At 46.5% G+C, this 22400-nt stretch overlaps 1 protein-coding gene across 1 annotated transcript in view; it reads left to right on the forward strand.

Moving 5' to 3' along the window:
* Window positions 1-20654, forward strand: part of LOC137545152 (stefin-C-like) — a 35357-nt gene extending 14703 nt beyond the window's left edge. Inside the window, exons 2-3 of the mRNA XM_068266265.1 lie at window positions 10525-10626; window positions 20248-20654. Of these exons, the coding sequence (XP_068122366.1) occupies window positions 10525-10626; window positions 20248-20445 (300 nt within the window). The 3' untranslated portion in view covers window positions 20446-20654. The remainder of the gene's footprint in view (window positions 1-10524; window positions 10627-20247) is intronic.
* The last annotated feature ends 1746 nt before the right edge of the window (window positions 20655-22400 follow it).

Here is a 22400-nt window from a genome sequence, read left to right on the forward strand (position 1 = left end):
CCTCTCCTGATCCCCCCCAGAAGCACCCAGTGACCTCTCCTGATCACCCCAACCCCAGCAGCACCCAGTGTTCTCTTTCCAACCACCACCAGCACCCTGTGACCTCTCCTGATCACCCCTCCCCTTCCCCAGTAGCACCCAGTAACCTTATCTGACCCCCTCAGCAGCATTCAGTGACCCCCAGCAGCACTCAATGACCTCTCCTGACCCCCAATCAACACCCAGTGTCCTCTCCTGACCTCCAGCAGCACCCAGTTACCTCTCCTGACCCCAACCCCAGCAGCACCCAGTGACCTATCCTGATCACCCTCCCCTTCCCCAGTAACCTCATCTGACCCCCTCAGCAGCATTTAGTGACCCCCAGCAGCACTCAGTGACCTCTCCTGACCCCCAATCAACTCCCAGTGTCCTCTCCTGACCCCAGCAGCACCCAGTTACCTCTCCTGACCCCAACCCCAGCAGCACCCAGTGTTCTCTTCCCAACCACCAGCAGCACCCAGTGACCTCTCTTGAGCCCCCCAGCAGCACCCAATGAACTTTCCTGCCCATTCTCCCCCAAACAGCACCCAGTGACCTCTCCGCAATGTCCTACCATATTATTATGTATTTATATAGCACTGAAATCTTCTGCAGCATTTGATCTATGGGGGACATATCTGCATTTGATCTGTGAGGGACGTGTTATGTGCATTTCGATCTATGGGGGACACATCTGGATTTGGTCTGTGGGGGATGTGTTATGTGCATTTGATCTATGGGGGACATATCTGTATTTGATCGGTGGGGGACGAGTTATGTGCATTTGATCTATGGGAATCATATCTGGATTTGGTCTGTGCGTGACGTGTTATGTGCATTTCGATCTATGGGGGACATATCTGGATTTGGTCTGTGGGGGATGTGTTATGTGCATTTGATCTATGGGGGGCATATCTGCATTTGATCTATGGGGGACGACGTGTTATGTGCATTTGATCTGTGGGGGACGTGTTATCTGCATTTGATTTGTAGATACCTGACATTGTTATTTGTGCTATTATATATCTGAACGTGTTCTGAAGTGGCCATGCTATCTGCTGATTTTATCTTAGGGAACGGTGGCAGCATGAATCATATGGCACACGCTTTATATCAAAAAGGATGCATTATAGTTGGTAATATATAATAAACATAATTGCCCCGTTTTATAACTTTTTTTTTACAAATTGCATGAAATACCGGAAGGGGGGAGCAATGCGGGGGGGGGGGGGCGCCACAAACTTTCTCGCCTGGAGTGACAAAATGGCCAGGGGGCGCCCCTGTGTGTAGTGGGCGCTAAGGCTGCTAAACCTACCTGGCTGTTTCCTCTGTGTGATTACAGCCGAACACACTCCTGTTCCTCCCTGCCTCCTCCACCCTAGTGATGTGGCTCACATAAATGGACCTGATGTGTGCGGCTTTCTATTGGCCTGAACATGCTCACTTCACAGTGACTGACAGAGTGTTCAGGCCAATGGAAAATGGCACAGATCAGGTGCATTTATGCGAGCCGCATCACTAAGGAGAAGGAGCGGGTGTTTGTCCAGCACTCTGCTGTAATCAAACTGAGGAATCAGTCAGGTAGTTCTTAGTTATATTGAAATTTAAAATGGGTTCCATTTCACTTTAAAGGGCAGGGGGCGGAGATAGGCCATGGTGGTGGTGGTGGTGGTGGTGGGGGGGGGGGGGTCGGGGGTTGGATGCTGTTGAACTGGGGGCGGCTTGTGATAGTTGGCCTAGGGCAGTAAAAAGTGCAAATCCGGCCCTGTAAGTAATTGTTGCATAGCTACCTGAATGAATGTTAACTACATGGTGCATTCATTGTGGGGAGTGAGCTGGTTACTGGGTTAGCTGCATATAATGTTGGATGTTTTCCTTCTAAGTTTGCAGGAGGGATTTATTGGTGCAGTATCACCGAATATATTTAGTTTAAAAAAAAAAAAAAAAAAAAAAAAAAAATTTCTCTCTCTCTCTCTCTCTCTCTCTCTCTCTCTCTCTCTCTCTCTCTCTCTCTCTCTCTCTCTCTCTCTCTCTCTCTCTCTCTCTCTCTCTCTCTCTCTCTCTCTCTCTCTCTCTCTCTCTCTCATCTCTCTCTCTCTCTCTCTCTCTCCTCTCCTCTCTCTCTCTCTCTCTCTCTCTCTCTCTCTCTCTCTCTCTCTCTCTCTCTCTCTCTCTCTCTCTCTCTCCATTTTAGCAGCTGTATGCATCTACATTCCGTCTAGATGAGCTACACTTGAGTTGATATGCATCCTAAATTATCTGTCTGATTGCTGTACTTAAGCTTATTTTACAGATAATGATATTCCTTTTTTTGGTAAACAGCTCACTATATACACAGAGTATATATAAATAAACATCACATCTGTTCAGGAGAGGATTTATGTGATTAATTACAGGCTTTAATGAATTATAGTAATTAATCTCATGGTATTATTCTCTTCATATGTTTTTCAGGAGACTTCGGACTTATCCGATAGCTCTAACAGGTCCAGGAGTTGCCTTGTCTGTAAGGTTGTTTTGCCAACTAGCTGGACAAAAGCATCTTGCCAAGGATGTATTACAAAGTTAATTAATGAAGAGAATACTGCCTCCTGCAAAGAGTTTATGACTACCATGAGGCATGAAATGGTAGAGACATTTAGAGCATTCAGGGAAAATCTGCCTACAGGGTCAGCTCCTGTGGTACCTCCTGTGGCAGTTATTCCCAAGGAGAATCCTAAGCCAAGAAAAGCTCTTGTAAAAACTACAAGACGTTTAATTTCTTCAGATGAAGAAGAAGAAGAGGAAATACAGGATGTTCTTCCTGGAGGACAGGTTAACAGGGATTTATCACAGGATGATATGTCAGATCAAAGTGATACGGATGAGAAACTTATGTTTTCAAGATTCAGATTTCCGGTGGAAGAGACTGATGAATTAGTGCGGGCTATTCACACTACCTTGAATATTAATCAGACCACTCCCGCTCCTGTGTCCATACATGATAAATTATATTCTGGTATGGATCCCACACCACATTTAAATTTTCCTGTACATCCCTCAACAAAAAACCTAATTAATACGCAATGGAAATACCCAGAGAAAAAACTTTTTATTTCTAGAGGGTTTAGAAAGCGATTCCCCTTTTCAGAAGAAGATGCAAAACTATGGGAAGGTTGTCCCAAGTTAGACGCAGCGTTCAGTCTAATGAATAGGGAGAATGAACTTGCTTTTGAGGATTTGGGTTTCCTTAAAGACCCAGCAGACAAGAAAATTGATTTGTCACTTAAAAAAGCTTATACAGCAGCAGTAACTAACTTTAAGCCTGCTGCAGCCACCACCTGTGTCTCTAGGACCACTTTATTATGGATAGAGAGGGTGGAAGAATTAGTCAAAACTGATGCTCCTAAAAAGGACATTTTAGAAGCTCTGAGTGTTGTTAAGAAATCTAATAATTATGTTACTGATGCTTCAACAGAGTCACTAAGAGTTACAGCAAAGACAACAGCACTAGTTAATAATGCCCGCAGAAATCTGTGGCTCAAGACATGGGACGGTAGCCAATCGTCCAAGTCTAAGGCATGTAATCTACCCTTTACGGGGGATCTGTTATTTGGCCCTCAGCTCCAAGAAGTCTTGGAGAAGACGGCAAGCAGGAAATTATCATTTCCGAAGAAAAAGAAATTCAAGCCGAATAGGCCCTTTTTTCGCCGCAATAACCAGGCGAGAGATAAAGGGGTCCAAAAAAGGACTTGGCCAATTAATAAGGAAGGGGCCTAGGAGGACTCCGCTGCATAAGCCAGCGGAGCCCCAAAGCAAGCACCAGTGACGCCAGGCTGAAAGTAGGGGGCAGGTTATCTTGCTTTTATCCAGAGTGGAGAAAGATAACCTCGAATCAATTCATTTTAGACCTAATAAAAGACGGGTACAAGATAAGATTCATAAAAAAGCCCCCGGTGAGATTTGTAAAGACTTTAATGCCGAAAGACAGAGAAGCCAGGATGGCATTACAGGAATTACTAAGACATGATGGACAGAAATGTCATAAAAGAGGTACCACCTCAGGAAAGAAACCGAGGGTTCTATTCTCGAATTTTTCTGATCAAAAAGCCAACCGGAAAATTCAGAATGATTCTGAACTTAAAACCACTAAACCCCTTTATTGTATACGAAAAGTTCAGAATGGAAACTGTGTATACGATGAGGAACTTACTGAATGCAGACGTGTTTATGGTGAACATAGATCTGACAGACGCTTATTGGCACATCCCAATCAGAAGGGAGTCTCAAAAGTACCTAAGATTCAGTGTACAAGGAGACGGTGGAGTGCTGCATTATCAATTCTCGTGCCTTCCTTTCGGAATATCTTCAGCACCAAGAGTGTTTACGAAAGTAATGGCAGAGGTGGTAGGAAATCTTCATCTCCAGAACATTATTATAATCCCTTATCTGGACAACCTATTAGTTCTAGCAGACAATGCGGTACTGCTTGAAAGAGATCTGAAGAGGGTGTTAGGTCAGTTAGAAACCCTGGGTTGGTTAGTAAATTACCAAAAGTCACATCTGGATCCATCCCAGGTGATCAAATTTTTGGGGTTCATAATAAATTCACCCCTTCAAAGACTGTTCTTGCCAGAGGACAAGGTGACGAAAGTGCAGTCGACAATAGTCAGCCTTCTAGAGGCAGACGCCATCTCAGTACGGCAGTGCATGAGTATAGTGGGTCTTCTAACCTCAACAGCACCAGCAGTAGATTGGGCAATGGCTCACGTAAGAGTTCTCCAGAACTGGCTACTGGAAAACTGGAACAGAAATCAGGGCGATTTAGAAAGCGTGTTATCAATACCAACCTGGGTAAAGGAATCACTGCCTTGGTGGATGGATATAAAAAAATCTTCAGTTAGGAAGACTATGGCGGTCTCCTCCAACAAAGATTATAACAGACGCAAGTTTGATGGGTTGGGGAGCCCATGTGGACGGACTATACCTGCAAGGGTCATGGACAGACCCAGTAAGGGGAGAGTCATCCAACTTCAGAGAATGAAGGCAGTTCATATGGCCCTATTACAAGCATCAGAGTGTCTAAAGGGGCATCATCTTCAGGTTCGTTCAGACAACATAACAGTAGTAGCCTATCTGAACAAACAAGGAGGGACAAGGTCCAGAAAACTCCTAGAAGTGTCACTGAAGATCTTAGATGGGCAGAGCTGAATCTATCGTTAACAGCAGTCCATCTGAAAGGGACATTAAATCGAATGGCCGACCTTCTAAGCAGACAAAGACTGTCAAATTCCGAGCTGAGGCTCAACCCGGAAGTATTCAGAATGATAACGGCCAGATGGGGGTGGCCCGAAATAGACCTTTTTGCCAATCAGACGAACTCTCAGTGCAGAAGGTTTTTCTCTCTAGATCCGAAGGGAGCATGTGCAATAGATGCGTTGGCCCAAGATTGGATCTTCAGCAAAGCATATGCCTTTCCACCAATCCCCTTGATTCCTCTTGTATTACAGAAGTTGAAACTGTCCAGAATGACTCTGATATTAATAGCACCAGATTGGCCAAAACGATCATGGTACCCGTTGTTACTAAAAATGCTGAAAAAAGATCCTTTACTCCTCCCTCAGGAGGAATTACTTTTAGATCAAGAGGAACACAGATGGGTACATGTTCCAAATCTGCATCTAAAAGCGTGGTTTCTGAAAGGATGTTCTGAAGTCCAAGGGCCTGTCAGACAGAGTGATCAAGACGGTTCTGAATAGCAGAAAGAAAGTAACCAGATCGATCTATTCTAAGTATTGGAAGACTTTTTTAGACTGGAAAAAGAGAAATAAAGTTAAAGACAATAAATTACCGACAATTCTTGAGTTCCTGCAAGATGGAATTGAGAGGGGTTTGGCCTTAAAGAGAATCTGTATTGTTAAAATCGCACAAAAGTAAACATACCAGTGCGTTAGGGGACATCTCCTATTCCCCTCTGTCACAATTTCGCCGCTCCCCGCCGCATTAAAAGTGGTTAAAAACAGTTTTAAAAAGTTTGTTTATAAACAAACAAAATGGCCACCAAAACAGGAAGTAGGTTGATGTACAGTATGTCCACACATAGAAAATACATCCATACACAAGCAGGTTGTATACAGCCTTCCTTTTGAATCTCAAGAGATCATTTGTGTGTTTCTTTCCCCCCTGAGGGGGGAGTGCATAGCAGAACCACAACACTGAAGAACTTGGCAGCCTTCCAGACACAGGCCGACATGTCTGACAGGGGAAAGATACATTGATTTATTACAGAGACAGTGATAGTACAAAGTGCTGCAGTAAGCCAGAACACATTAGAATAGCTTTTGGAACTTGTAGGATGATAAAAAACAGGATGCAATTTTGTTACGGAGTCTCTTTAAGTACAATTAAGGTACAAGTAGCAGCAATTTCTGTTTTCGTTGATAAGAAATTAGCCTTAGATCCCCTGGTGATCAGATTTATGAAATCAGTAGAAAGATCAAGGCCAATAGTTAAGAAATCATGTCCTAGGTGGGACCTATCTTTAGTTCTCAATGTACTTATGGAAGAGCCATTCGAACCTCTAGAAGAAATTTCGTTAAGGAATCTTACAATTAAAACCATATTCTTAGTAGCGATTACCTCTGCAAAAAGAGTAAGCGAATTAGAGGCACTAAGCAGTGATGAACAATTCTGTTCTATATTTGAAGACCGAGTGATATTGAAGACGGTAACTGATTTTTTACCAAAAGTATCATCAGTGTCTAATAGGGGGCAAGAGATAATATTGCCTACCTTCTGCAATAAAGCAGTTCATCCAAAAGAGAAGCAGTGGCACAAGCTGGATGTAAGGAGGTGCTTACTAATATACTTAAAAAGAGTGAAGCAACTCAGGAAAACAGACAGGTTATTTGTCAATTTCACTGGAAATAAAGTGGGAGAAAAAATGACCAAAGCTTCGATAGCAAGATGGCTCAAGGTTTGTATTGAGGAAGCTTACAAATTGAGGCAGTTGGAGTCACCTAAAGAGATCACAGCACACTCTACTAGAGCTATGGCAACCTCCTGGGCCTATAGAGCTGGGGCATCGGCATCGGAGATCTGCCGGGCAGCAACATGGAGGAGTGTCAACACGTTCGTCAGACATTACCGTCTAGATCTGATGACAGCAGGAGAACAGTCCTTCGGGAGGAAAGTTCTACAGGCTGTGGTCCCGCCCTAAGGTGGGTGATTCCTTGTTTATCATCTCAATGTCACTGTCCTGGAGGGTTGGACGAAAAAACCAAGATTACGACCTGGTAATTCTATTTTTGACAACCCTCCAGGACAGTCCTTATTTCCCACCCGTTAAGCATCATATATTTTGATGTGGGTAAGAAGTATTAGGGTATCCAGTATGACTAGGTTCAGGTCTTGTGCACAACCTGAGCTGTGGATACCTGGGAACAGATTTATAGAGCTCACGCTGGGTGTTTCCTGTTTCTGGGGGGCGGAGCCCAAATCTCAATGTCACTGTCCTGGAGGGTTGTCAAAAATAGAATTACCAGGTCGTAATCCTGGTTTTCAATATTCCTTTTCTTACTTTAATTTGGGGGCTTAAAAATGTAACAAGAGGAAAAAGCTTTGCCTCATGCCCCTTGTGTAGGTAAGCTCTCGTACTACATGGAAGTGGTAAGATGGACCAATCACAATTGGATGTGTACCTGGCTTAAAGGACCACTGTAGTGAGAGGTATATGGAGGCTGCCATATTTATTTCCTTTTAAATACCAGTTCCCTGGTAGCCCTGCTGATCTGTTTGGCTGCAGTAGTGTTTGAATAACACCAGAAATAAGCATGCAGCTAATCTTCTCAGATCTGACAATGGGCTCTATTCTCAAAGAGCAAACATTTCCGCCAGCGGTAAACTCCGCATTTTTTTCCACATTCACTAATATTTTCCGCATGCGGGAAAACAGATGCGGAAACGGCCATTATCCATGCGGTAAAAAGGTCGCATGAAAAAGTGTTTAAAAAAAAAAGTTAAAGTCCAGCAAGCACAGCCCTTAATCCTCCAGACTTCATTAAAGTCAATGGGATGCGGAATATATCACCTACTACTTGTAGATGATAAAAAATCGGTACTTAACGACGAAATGATGCGCCTGAACTTTTTTTTTTTTTTTGCGGAAAATACCGACTTCTGTGTCCGCATGAATCCCACACTTTTTTCGCATGCGGAACATTTTGAGAATGTCAACTTGACGGTATTTTGGTCGCAAACTTCCCGCATGTACTTTACCGCATGCGGGAAGTCTTTCAGAATAGAGCCCATTGTCAGGCACACCTCATCTGCTGCATGCTTGTTCAGGGGCTGACTAAAAGTATTAGAACCAGAGGACTGGCAAGACAGCCAGGCAACTATTTCTTAAAAGGAAATAAAGGCATCCTCTATATCCCTCTCGCTACAGTTGTCCTCTAAGGGCTGGGTTGGCGTTAATGGGAACCTGTGCTTGTCAATGACATGCACATAATACTCTATGTAGTCTAGGCAGCTTGAAGGCTCAATATAGAGTGAAGCTAAGGTGACTTTACTGGTCCATTTAGCTGCAGCAACTCTGCAGTAGGAGTGACCAGTCACATGCACAACATTCTGACTTGAAGCTTAATTTTATGAAAATGATGTAGGTTAAAAATTGATAAAAAACAGAGGCGGGAGTTAATCCAATGTCCACCTGGTTTCATTTGCTCAAGCGACATAACTTTATTTCATAATCCTGTGTCAGAAGGCTGCAGGCTGATTTCTGCTTGGCAGAGCGGTGGTACAAGTGCAGCTAAATGGCTCCTTCAGTTACTACTTTAGGTCCTCTTCCTTAAAGGGAAACTAAACTGAGAAGGCTGTGGATTTTTTTTTTTTTTCTTTAAAATGCCAGTTGCCTGACTCTCCTGCTGATCCTGTCTCTAATACTTTTAGCCCCTCAAAGAACATGCAGATCCGTAGTCCTGACTGAAGTCAGACTGTATGGGCTGCATGCCTGTTTCTGGTGAGATTCAGCCACTACTGCAGCCAAAGAGATCAGCAGGACTGCCAGGCAACTGGCATTGTTTAAAAATCTCCATATCCCTCTCAATTAAGGTTCCCTTTAATGAAAAGCTAACAGGTTGCTCTTGTAATGTGAGAAACAATACGAGTATGGAGTACTTACAACCAATGTCAAGTGATATTTGAGATTTCATCCACAAGCTGGTTCTCTGAAAGACGTTTGCAAAAGCATACTTGGCTCCTAACTCAGGGCTGGGACCCACTAGAGCGTTTTTGAGTGTTTAGGGAGCGATTCAAAAAAACTAGCACTTTCCCTAAACACTTAGATAATGCTAAAGGATACCTGAGGTAACATGAGTTAGACAGGTGTATGTTCAGTGCCTAGCACACAAATAACTGTTCCCTTTTTCTTCCTCTGCCTGAAAGTTAAATATCAGGTATGTAAGTGGCTGACTCAGTCCTGACTCAGACAGGAAGTGACTACAGTGTGACCCTCACTGATAAGAAATTCCAACTATAAAACACTTTCCTAGCAGAAAATGGCTTCTGAGGGCAAGAAAGGAATAAAAAGGGGGATTTCTTATCAGTGAGGGTCACTTCCTGTCTGAGTCAGGACTGAGTCAGCCACTTACATACCCAATATTTCCCTTTCAGACAGAGAAGGGAAAAGAACACCGCCTAGTTATTTGTGTGCTAGGCACTGTACATGAACGTCTGTCTCATCATGTCACTTCGGGTATCCTTTAATGGATCGGCCAAATTCCACTGGATTGATTACCAAAATTGCAAATACAGGACATACACTTTTTTTTTTTTTTTTTTTTTTTTAGCGTTTCTGCAAGTATATAAACAATAGCCTAATTGCTCATCAAAACCTACAGAGTGATTTTGCTAGCATTTTGAAATTACTGCACACAGTAAAAAAAAAAAAAAAAAAAAAAAAAAAAAATTAACTAAAAGGACCAATCAGAATTAAATGCTAATCGCTGGCAAAATGCTTACACTCTTTAAAATCGCTACCAAAATCGCTTACAAAATGCAATGTAATTGCAATCAATTTCTGACATTAAAAAAATCTGACCAATGTACAATACAATAACATTTATATAGCGCTTTTCTCCCATAGGACTCAAAGCGCTTAGGCTCTCTCAGATTCAGTAATTAGTAGGATGAAGTATTCACACAACAAAAGTTATATATTTCTGCAAATGCCAAACTAAACAGGTGGGTTTTCAGTCTGGATTTAAACATGTCCAGGGATGGAGCTGTCCTGATCTGTTGAGGTAAGGAGTTCCAAAACGTAGGGGCAGCATGACAGAAGGCTCTGGGACCAAAAGTTTCCAAGTGGACTCTGGGTATGACTAGAGTGTACCACACCGATGTTCAATTCCCCCCCCCAAAAAAAAAATTATGATCAAAATGATTGAAAACTCTGAGACTTGCTAGTGTGAACTTAAGGGTAGTTGGAACTACATGCTGTGTAATCTTATATCTCCCTCCCCTCTGCAGGTGAAGCCGCAGTTCTTGGAGCAGTCTGGAGTGAACACCACCATGTTTGTGGCCAAATCATACAGGCAACAGGTTGTGGCCGGCATGAACTACCTCATCAAGGTAACTTGTGCACATGTGGATGCTATAGGGGTCTTGGCATAAGTAGTTTATAGTATTAGTAACCTTACCTTGCTGAGATTTAGTAATAGAAGGCTCGCAACACACATTAATCCTACCGACTTCATCTAACACTTTACAGGGCCGGTTCTAGACTTTTTGCTGCCTGAGGCAAACTTGTGAGGGTGCCCCATCCCCTCCCCAATTTGAAATTATTGCACAGCAGCACCAGACAATTTACTCTGCTTCATTTAATGCTCTCACATGACATGCTGCAACACAATAGCACGCTGGCTGTGGGTGACAAACTGCTCCCCCCTCAGCCACTCCATTCCTCAGTCAGGACAGCAGTGCCACCTCCTCCCTTCTGCTGTGCAAGTCAAATGATACACTGTTGCCCTTCTGCCTCCCCCCTCCTCACTCACTGTCAGACTCCTCACACAGCACAACAAGCTGCTTTTCCCCAATGGCCTCTCCACCTAGCTCTCCTCTTGCGTCTCCTCCTACTCTGCATGTTAGTGTAAACACAGCACAAAAATGCTGCGCCTGATGCAAATGTTTCACGTTGCTTGGCGAGAACCAGCCCTGACACTATGCTTCTTGCTCTTGCATTCTTGGTTACCTAGAAGTTGTCTACTTGCTGACTTCTGGCACTCTCTGATTGCAGAACCGGGACAACGTCCTCCAGCACCCAAGGCTGAGATACCAAAGTGCGCCCCTCCATCCCTCCCACCCCAGCCGTCACACACTGATTCTTATTAGACTAAGAGGCCCCTCCCCATCCCTCCCAGCCATCACACACTGATTGCTATTAGACTAAGAGGCACCCCAGGGCCCCAACACCTTAAAGCACGTGTCCAACTCCAGGCCTGGAGGACCAGATCCATACCTGATGGACCACACCTTTCCTGATTCAGAACCATCAATTAATTTGAGCTGTCAAAAATGTTAGGACCTTGGCCCTCGTAGGACCCGGTTTGACATCCCTGCCTTCAGCCCCGTTTCTTGCCCCGTGCGGAGCGTGCCGCCGCCCGGGGCGCTGTTGGGAGGGGGGCGCTATAATGGAGGGGGGAGCCGGAGCCGCGGGGAGGGCAGCCCGACCTCTCCCTCCCTCTCCTCTCCCGGGCGCCCTCCGTGCTCCCCCCTCAGATGCAGAGTTCGTGAGCAGCAGGGAAGCGCTGTTTACAACTCACCGGCTGCCTGGCTCCAAGCGCTGCTCTCTCGCCGCTGGTCTCCTCTCTCTCTCTGTATACGTACTGATACACGCTGCTTCCTGTAGCCGGAAGCAGCGTGTATCAGTATGTATACAGAGAGGGGAGACCAGCGGCGAGAGAGCAGCGCTTGGAGCCAGGCAGCCGGTGAGTTGTAAACAGCGCTTCCCTGCTGCTCACGAACTCTGCATCTGAGGGGGGAGCACGGAGGGTGCCCGGGAGAGGAGAGGGAGGGAGAGGTCGGGCTGCCCTCCCTGCGGCTCCCCCCTCCATTATTGGGGGCATCTACCTATCTAACCTATTCTGGGGGCACCTACCTAATCTAACCTACGCTGGGGGGCAGCTGCTAATCTAACCTACGCTGGGGGGCACCTACCTATCTAACCTACACTGGGGGGCACCTACCTAATCTAACCTACAGTGGGGGGCAGCTACCTATCTAACCTATACTGGGGGCAGCTACCTAATCTAACCTACGCTGGGGGGCAGCTACCTATCTAACCTATACTGGGGGCAGCTACCTAATCTAACCTACGCTGGGGGGCAGCTACCTATCTAACCTACACTGGGGGGCACCTACCTAATCTAACCTACGCTGGGGGGCAGCTACCTATCTAACCTACACTGGGGGGCAGCTACCTATCTAACCTACACTGGGGGGCAGCTACCTAATATAACCAACACTGGGGGGGCAGCTACCTTTCTAACCTACACTGGGGGGCAGCTACCTAATCTAACCTATACTGGGGGGCAGCTACCTATCTAACCTATTCTGGGGGCACCTACCTAATCTAACCTACGCTGGGGGGCAGCTGCTAATCTAACCTACGCTGGGGGGCACCTACCTATCTAACCTACACTGGGGGGCACCTACCTAATCTAACCTACACTGGGGGGCAGCTACCTATCTAACCTATACTGGGGGCAGCTACCTAATCTAACCTACGCTGGGGGGCAGCTACCTATCTAACCTATACTGGGGGCAGCTACCTAATCTAACCTACGCTGGGGGGCAGCTACCTATCTAACCTACACTGGGGGGCACCTACCTAATCTAACCTACGCTGGGGGGCAGCTACCTATCTAACCTACACTGGGGGGCAGCTACCTATCTAACCTACACTGGGGGGCAGCTACCTAATATAACCAACACTGGGGGGGCAGCTACCTAATCTAACCTATACTGGGGGGCAGCTACCTAATCTAACCTATACTGGGGGGCAGCTACCTATCTAACCTATACTGGGGGGCACCTACCTAACCTATACTGGGGGGCACCTACCTAACCTATACTGGGGGGGCAGCTACCTTATCTAACCTATACTGGGGGGCAGCTACCTAATCTAACCTATTCTGGGGGGCACCTGTCTAATCTAGCCTATACTAGGGGGCACCTACCTAATCTAACCTATACTGAGAGGCACCTACCTATCTAACCTAGGGGGGGGGGGGGCGCAATTTTTACACCCTCGCCCTGGGTGCATTTTAGCCTAGAAACTGCACTGCCTGCCTTAAAGGGATTGTCCAACAAAGTTTCACTTACCTGGGGCTTCTACCAGCCCCATGCAGCCATCCTGTGCCCTCGTAGTCACTCACTGCTGCTCCAGCGGTCCCCCTCCATCAGCTAGATTTGTTTTTGCTGACCCGGGGGGGGGGGGGGGGGGGGGGCGTTGGCAGGCTGCATTGCGACCATTTTTATGCATTCCAGCTGGTGCAGGAACATTACGCATACAATTTTTTCATGTTAGCGGTGCAACACTAATATTTTAGCATTGCCCCACAAATGTATTAGCGTTGCACCGCTAATGTGAAAAAAATGTATGCGTTCCTGCACTAGCAGGAATGCATACAAATGTACGCAATGCGGCCTGGCAAAAATGAAACTAGCTGGCGGCGGGGGACTGGAGCAGCAGTGAGTGACTAGGAGGGCACAGGATGGCTGCAGGGGCTGGTAGAAGCCCCTCCTTTTTTTTTTTTTTTTTTTTTTTGTTTGTTTGTTTGTTTGTTTGTTTCCCGGACGTCCCTTTAATCTCTATTTGGCTTGCAGTCACTATGTATCCCCTTTTCTTATATCTCTCTCTGCTTCAAACACAATAGGGGGATGATGGCTAAGTGAGTTGTGTGCCCCCTCCTACACTGAGGGCTCTCTCGCCTCTGCCCGGCCCTGCCTGATTGTAATCTAAGCATCCCAGTGTGCCATAGCAACAGTTGAACTGCAGGCTATGGTTTGGAGGGAGCACTGAAGAGACAGTACTAGCTTGTATGGTTGAGCTAGCATAAAGTCCATGGGGGGGGAACAGTTTTCCATCCACAACTTGCATCGTTCTACCTGGCTGAACAGTGTGGGCATATTACTACAACATATCTGGATATTGGTAATATTTACCAATGTTTTTGCTATGCCCTACTACAATTGTACATTTTTGTTCTACAATAGTTTGCCATTTTATTAGATGAAGCAATAAAAAAAAATAACATTTCAGCTATACCCCACAACCTTCTTCTGGCGCCCTTATTTAATGTATGCCTGTGAGCATGGTGTATAGAGCTGCCTGTGGTTGGAAGTGAAGTTCTGAAGCCTTGAGTATGCCCAAAGCTTTAGTTTAGGCTCACTTAAAGCAACCCAGAGACGAATAAAAAAAAAAAAGCAGCTTTAAACTTACCCTGGCTATTCCTCCAGCCCCATAATCACGAATGCGTCCCTTGCTGTCCTCACAGAATCCTCCATGCAGCTGCAATCAAACCCCAGACTGTCTGACATCGCCAGGGCTTTCTGCGCTTGCTGCAGTTGAACGGGACATTGTAGGACGGCAAGGGACACTTCCATGCTTATGGGGCTGGAGGAAGCCCTGAGCAAGTGTAAAACAGCTTTATTCATCTCAGGGTCCTTTAACTTGACTCAAAGATCAGGAAAAGCATTGCTTGTAGTCAGTGGCGGACACAGGCAGCAGTGGGCCCTTGTGCAAAATATCAATTGTGGGCCCCCCTGACCTGCGGCGCGCTAAGCGCGCCGCGCCCCAAAAATGGGTGCAGCTATAACCTGCGGCGCGCGAAGCGCGCCGCGGCAAAAAATGGGCGTGGATAGAACCTGCGGCGCGTAGCGCCGCGGCAAAAAATGGGCGTGGCAATGACCGGATAAGGGCGGAGCTAACTGTAATTTAAAGTGATCCCGGGGTGAGAGTGATATGGAGGCTGCCATATTTATTTCCTTTTAAACAATACTAGTTGCCTGGCGGCCCTGCTGATCTATTTGGCTGCAGTAATAAACTGAATTACACCAGCAACAAGCATGCAGCTTAATCTTCTCAGTTCTGACAATATTGTCAGAAACCCCTGACCTGCTGCATGCTTGTTCAGGGTCTATGGTTGAAAGAATAAGAGGCAGAGGACCAGAACGGCAACCAGGCAACTGGTATTGCTTAAAAGGAGAGAAATATGGCAGCCTCAATATTATTCTCACCTCAGGTTCCCTTGAAAAGTGCAACGCAAAGACAGTGGGCCCAAGTTTTGGTGACCCTTTCCCCAGAAAATTCACATAATTGTGCAGGTTTTCTCAAGAAAATACACATAATGTGAGCAGATTTGCCCAGAAAATACATTCAATCATGTCGGCAGATTTGCCCAGAAAATACGTGCAATGATGTCGGCAGATATGCCCAGAAAATACGTGCAATCATGTCGGCAGATATGCCCAGAAAATACGTGCAATCATGTCGGCAGATATGCCCAGAAAATACGTGCAATCATGTCGGCAGATATGCCCAGAAAATACGTGCAATCATGTCGGCAGATATGCCCAGAAAATACGTGCAATCATGTCGGCAGATATGCCCAGAAAATACGTGCAATCATGTCGGCAGATATGCCCAGAAAATACGTGCAATCATGTCGGCAGATATGCCCAGAAAATACGTGCAATCATGTCGGCAGATATGCCCAGAAAATACGTGCAATCATGTCGGCAGATATGCCCAGAAAATACCTGCAATCATGTCGGCAGATATGCCCAGAAAATACCTGCAATCATGTCGGCAGATATGCCCAGAAAACACATGCAATCATGTAGCAAATTTGCCCAGAACATACATGCAATCATGTGGCAGACCTGCCCAGAACATACACGCAATCATGTGGCAGACCTGCCCAGAACATACACGCAATCATGTGGCAGACCTGCCCAGAACATACACCTGCTAAAATAAATAATAAAAAAAAAACATTTACTCACCTGCAGCAGCAGACCTCCTGTCCCAGCCTCCATCCGGCGCGCAGCTCCCATGGGTGGTTGGGTGGATAGGTAGCCTGGTGGGTAGGTAGGCAGCCGGGTGGGTAGGTAGGTAGCCCTTAGCCGGGTGGGTAAGTAGCCTGGTGGGTGGCTGGGTAGCCGGGTGGGTAGCCTGGTGGGTGGCTGGGTAGGCGGGTGGGTAGGTAGCCTGGTGGGTGGGTAGGTGGGTGGTTAGGTAGCTGGGTGGGTGGGTAGGTAGCCTGGTGGGTTGGTAGGTAGCCTGGTGGGTAGGTAGGTAGCCTGGTGGGTAGGTAGGTAGCCTGGTGGGTAGGTAGGTAGCCGGGTGGGTGTGTAGGTAGCCGGGTGGGTGGTTAGGTAGCCGGGTGGGTGGCTAGGTAGCCGGGTGGGTAGGTAGGTAGCCGGGTGGGTAGGTAGGTATCCGGGTGGGTAGGTAGGTGGGTGGGTAGGTAGCCGGGTGGGTAGGTAGGTAGCCGGGTGGGTAGGTAGCCGGGTGGGTGGGTAGGTAGCCGGGTGGGTGGGTAGGTAGCCGGGTGGGTAGGTAGCCAGCAGGGTGGGTAGGTAGCCGGGTGGGTAGGTAGCCAGGTAGATAGCCGGCAGGGTGGTTAGGTAGCCGGGTGGGTAGCTAGGTAGCCGGGTGGGTAGGTAGCCAGGTAGATAGCCGGCAGGGTGGTTAGGTAGCCGGGTGGGTAGCTAGGTAGCCGGGTGGGTAGGTAGCCGGCAGGGTGGTTAGGTAGCCGGGTGGGTAGCTAGGTAGCCGGGTGGGTAGGTAGCCGGGTGGGTAGGTAGCCAGGTAGATAGCCGGCAGGGTGGTTAGGTAGCCGGGTGGGTAGCTAGGTAGCCGGGTGGGTAGGTAGCCAGGTAGATAGCCGGCAGGGTGGTCAGGTAGCCGGGTGGGTAGCTAGGTAGCCGGGTGGGTAGGTAGCCAGGTAGGTAGCCGGCAGGGTGGTTAGGTAGCCGGGTGGGTAGCTAGGTAGCCGGGTGGGTAGGTAGCCGGGTGGGTAGGTAGCCAGGTAGATAGCCGGCAGGGTGGTTAGGTAGCCGGGTGGGTAGGTAGCCAGGTAGATAGCCGGCAGGGTGGTTAGGTAGCCGGGTGGGTAGCTAGGTAGCCGGGTGGGTGGGTAGGTAGCCTGGTTAGGTAGCCGGGTAGGTAGCCGGGTGGATGGTTAGGTAGCGGGGTAGGTAGCCGGGTGGGTGGGTAAGGTAGCCGGGTGGGTAGCTATCCGGGTGGGGGGCCCGACTCCTATCCTCCCTCACTCACCTCGGGGCCCCCCTCCCGGTATGCGCTGCAGCCGGCGGGAGAGCAGAAAATACAGGAAGTCTCCGGCCGGGGCTGCAGCAGACGCTAGAGGCAGCTGCTGCTTAGTTTCCGATATGTCTCCAAAGTTGGAGACCAAGCTGCAGCTGCCGCCCCGGCCGGAGACTTCTTGTATTTTCCGCTCTCCCGCCGCATGAGGGGGGGGGGGGGGCGAGGTGAGGGGGGGAGGACAGGAGTTGGGCCCCCAGGTTAAAAAAAAATAAAATAAAAAAAAACAAAAAAAAAAACCTGCAATACTTAATGGGCCCCTGAAGCAGCAGAACTTCAGGGGCCCTTGTGCGGCGGCACGGCCTGCACGGCCGTATGTCCGCCACTGCTTGTAGTGTTCTGCCAACAAGTCAATGGAACAAATTAAAAATCTTGCAGCATTCACATTGCTGACACTCAGTTGCGCTCTGCTTCTGAGCGGCAGGAGATTTGGGCGCATGAGGCAAGCAGACAAGAAAATGGCACCGCCATTGACTCATGTTAAATATTATTTGATGGGTGCTTGCCGGGAAATGTGGGCACCCAGTGAATAACGTTTTCAATGGGTGCTGGTGAATAACATTTACAAACATAATTATCGTTTCTATCTATGTAAAGTTCCATAAAACAATATTTAGTAGAAAATACAAAAATGCCTCAACTCAATATAAATTTTTATTTTTGATCATATTTAGTTTTAGGGTTAGGCACCACCAGGAGGGTCTAAGGGTTAGGGATAGGTACAGGGAGGGTTCTGTGTGAGAGTAGGGTTAGGTTTAGTTGTAGTAAAATGCTAGTAAAGTTACTACAGTTATAACTATAACAAGCTACTTATACTTTTTCATAGTTATAAACAATCCTTTAAGATTTTTTACATGAAGAAATGACAGGTTATACACAATACATTTTCCGTGTTCTAAACTATATTTTTGATTTTTATCACAAATGATAAAATGTGGTTGACAAAATCCTTAAATTTCAGCTACACCACGTGCCCTTTTTTTATGTACACTTGCAGCTCATCAGACTATGCATACAAGCTGCTGGCCATGGGGGGGGTCAACTTGCTGATGTGCTCCTGGTGGTCACACCCATGAGTTGTCCGGCCAGGTATCAAGTGTGGTATTGTGGAGCAAATCAGCTATAGGGGTGACATACATCACAAGAATTTACAATTTTTAATCTAGTAAACCTATGAGGGTCCAAAGAAATGTATACATAGCTGTAGCTTCCTCTGACCTTGACGCTCCCTCGTTGTCCTCGGTTGCCACCAAGATCCTTTGCAAATTGCCCCTGAAAGTTGTCCGGTACATGCTGTGTGGCTGCACACGCCCCTGTCACATGTTCTGTGCAGAATGCCCCGGCCATGGGAGCATGCCTGGCTGGACTGCACTGACTTACTGAAGCCAGTTGTGGACAAACCAGGCAGCGACTGAGGACAAGTAAGCTATCAGGGCAGCGGGGGCGGGAGGAAGCACCAAGTATGTATCAACTTTTCCTCTGGTACACTTTTTTTTTTTTTTTTTTTTTTTTTTTGTTCCCCCAAAAAAAGGCTAAAGTGAAACAGTCTGCATGCTTGTTACAGGTGTGACTCAACACAACCAGAGCCAGGACAAGGTTCTCCAGCACCCAAGGCTGAGACCCTAAAATGCACCCCCACCCCAGCCATCACACACTGATTGCTATTTGCCTAAGAGGCACCCCAGGGCCCCCAATACCTTAATCTCTATCTGGCTTGCAGTCACTGCCATGTATCCCTTTTCTTATTTCTCTCTGCTTCAAACACTATAGGGGAATGATAGCTGAGTGAGTTGTGTGCTGCCTCCTACACTGCGCCCTGAGGCTGGAGCCTCTCACCTCTCACCTCTGCCCAGCCCTGCGCCCCCTCCTACACTGCGCCCTGAGGCTGGAGCCTCTCACCTCTGCCTCGGCCCGCCCTGAACACAACTAAAACCGAAAGCTTAGCAGGACTGCCAGGCAACTGGCCTTAATTATAATGGAATGAAGTTGACTGCTCCCCTCACTTCACTTACGAATAAAAAAATTTTAAACAAGGAAATCACAATTCAGCAGTGTATCACACACAGGAAAGTTTGCATTCTTTGGGCTCTATTCTCAAAGACTTCCCGCATGCGGTAAAGTACATGCGGGAAGTTTGCACCCAAAATACCGGCAAGTTGGGATTCTCAAAATGTTCCGCATGTTTTTTCCGCATGCGGAAAAAGTGTGATAAAAGTGCGGGATTCATGCGGTAAAATTTCCGCAAAAGTCGGTATTTTCCGCAATAAAAGATCAATTCTCAAAGATGTTCAGGCGCATCATTTCTTCGTTAATTACCGAATTTTTATCACCTACAAGTAGTAGGTGATATATTCCGCATCCCATTGACTTTAATGAAGTGTGGAGGCTTAAGGGCTGTGCTTGCTGGACTTTAACTTTTTTTTTAAACACTTTTTCATGCGACCTTTTTACCGCATCATTCCCGCATGAATAATGGCTGTTTCCGCATCTTTTTTCCCGCATGCGGAAAACATTAGTGAATGTGGAAAAAATGCGGAGTTTACCGCTGGCGGGAATATAGCGGTAATAATTTGCGGAAAATTTGGCTCTTTGAGAATGGAGCCCTTTGGGTTGGCATTGCATCAAAGGAATTTTCCATCAGTCCAATCTAGCCTTTTGGCTGAAATGTTTCTACACCAACTTCAGCTAGATGGAATGATTGACTCAGGTCGATTGGGCTACAATATCTAGAGATGTATGGGCACCTTTACAGATGAGGGCTTATTCAATTTCATATCGGGCCTGGGAGGACTATATTAGAAGTTCTGATTTCTGCAGACTGGGAAGAGTGGTCACATTTCTAAAGACTTATTATCTGTTTACAGGTGCAGTATGCAGATGACACTTACGCTCACATCCTGGTGTTTGAGCCGCTGCCGGGAGAAAATAAGCCGCCGTCTCTCACCTCCTACCAGCTGGACAAGACCGAGGGGGATGAGCTTGTGCCTTTCAATGAGGAAGCTGGGCCTCCTGAGGGGGAGGAGCTTGTGCCTCCTAAGGGGGAGGAGGCTGCGCTCCCCTGAGGGAGAATAGCTTGTGCCTTCCTGTAGAGTTGCATCAGTCCTTTCCTGAGTTGCTGAATATCCATCCAGATTCACTTGACAAAACTCCACCCCTTGCTGCACTGTGCTGGGATCCCAAATTCCCCACCCCTTGCTGCCCTGTGTTGGGGGATGTTATCACTGAAGGCAAGTTTGAGTCTTGGAAACATTCATATTGTCTGTATAAACTGAAATAAATAACTTATTCTGTTCAGCTTTTTGTCTTTGTATTTTCTATCCAGACTATTAAAGTAAAAATCACATATTGCAATATAAAGTATGGTGTTTTTAATTTGGTAAAACTAATTTTTGGCTAGACATTTGACTTTCCCCCTGCAGCTCATATAGGAACATTATTGTAAAAACGTATCCAAAGTAACATGCACTGTAAATAGTTTGTCCTGCAGTGTCACTTACAGTAAACATGACAGGTTTTGGACTTATCCATCTCCTTATGGGTATTTCCTTCTGTGGAGTATCTAGGCAAAGATGCCAGCATGCACACTGTTTTGGTAGTTGGACTGAGCAACTGCTGTCCTGGAAGTGCTTTTTAAAATCAAGAGAACCTGAAAATCCCCCCCCCCCCCCCCCAATGAGTAGATGGATTAGTCAAATCCTCTCCTGTCACTCTATAAATGCCTTTCACCCCGTGTCACTTGCAATAGTGTATTCTACTCTGGAACAAATGTACATCCTATACATATGCATACACTTATTTAAAAAAAAAAATTGGTGGTCCTTTAAAGAAGTCTAGTCTATTGTCTATATATCTTATCTAAAGTTTATACCAGTAGTTTACAGAGCAAATCTAGCTGTTAACAGCTTTAAAAGTATCTGATTTCTTCCTGTGATAAAATGAGAGCAGCCATGTTCTGTTATTACACAGGCAAGCTGCTCTGTATCTCCTTCCCCCCCCCCCCCCCCTCAGCCTGTGAAAACTCCACTCTTCTCTCATCCTCCCTCCTCCCCTCTACCTCTAAAATCTCTGGCTGGTAATACTGCCTCCACCCCAGACTGAGCTCCCATGAGCACTTGCTACATGGGACTCAGAATGCCTAGGCACTGTGGGTAAGGTTTTTTAATTTATATGGAATTGGGGTATTAAAACAAATTATCTAGCTTGAGGAATGCCATATAAACTACATGTAAGGGGCACTTATGCAATGAGTAAATTTATCTCACATCCACTTTAAGGGCTGGCTTACACTGAATCAGTTGCTGGCAACTGTAATGCAATGGAAAATGATGCCCATATGAGATTTCTTTTTTTATATTTTTTTTTTTTTTTTTTTTGTCCGTGTTTCACATTTCCACAATGCTGGTTGCAGCTCACACCACTGGGGCCAAATGTATACAAGTGTCTGCAAATGCCCAGCGACTGAGCACAGAACTGATCCATTAAAGTGAACCTGAGATGAGGGCTATATGGAGGCTGCCATATTTCCTTTTAAACAATACCAGGAGGGGGCCCTCCCTCAAATGCAGTATTGGCTCTATATTGGTCCTTTGCTGGTAATCAATCACTTCTATAGATGCTTTGAATAGTAGTAACTAAAACAATAACTGTACCCCATCTTGCACCTCTAACACTGGTTTTCCTTGGCAGGTTTGGTGTGCCATATCAATTGCTGTGTATACAGTGCTGGGGGGACCAAATGTAAACTGGGGCCCATAACTCCTTGGCTATGCCAATGACTGATTTTCTAAAAACAGCTTTTAGATCCTAAATCATACTGCTAGATCTGCAGCAGCCCTGCACATTACATCTCTGCCATGGATTCAGCTCTGTTACTGCTCTGAGCTGCATATTTCCAACCTGAGCCTAGCTCAATGTTACCGCTAAGGAGGCTAATGAGAATCTCAACCTGCAGATACACAACTGAGATGATTGCCCATGTCACCTTACAGAGTGACCAATTTGTGAAGTGTCAGTAGTC

This window comes from Hyperolius riggenbachi, chromosome 2 (genome assembly GCF_040937935.1).
Source record: "Hyperolius riggenbachi isolate aHypRig1 chromosome 2, aHypRig1.pri, whole genome shotgun sequence".
In the NCBI taxonomy this organism is placed as follows: Eukaryota; Metazoa; Chordata; class Amphibia; order Anura; family Hyperoliidae; genus Hyperolius; species Hyperolius riggenbachi.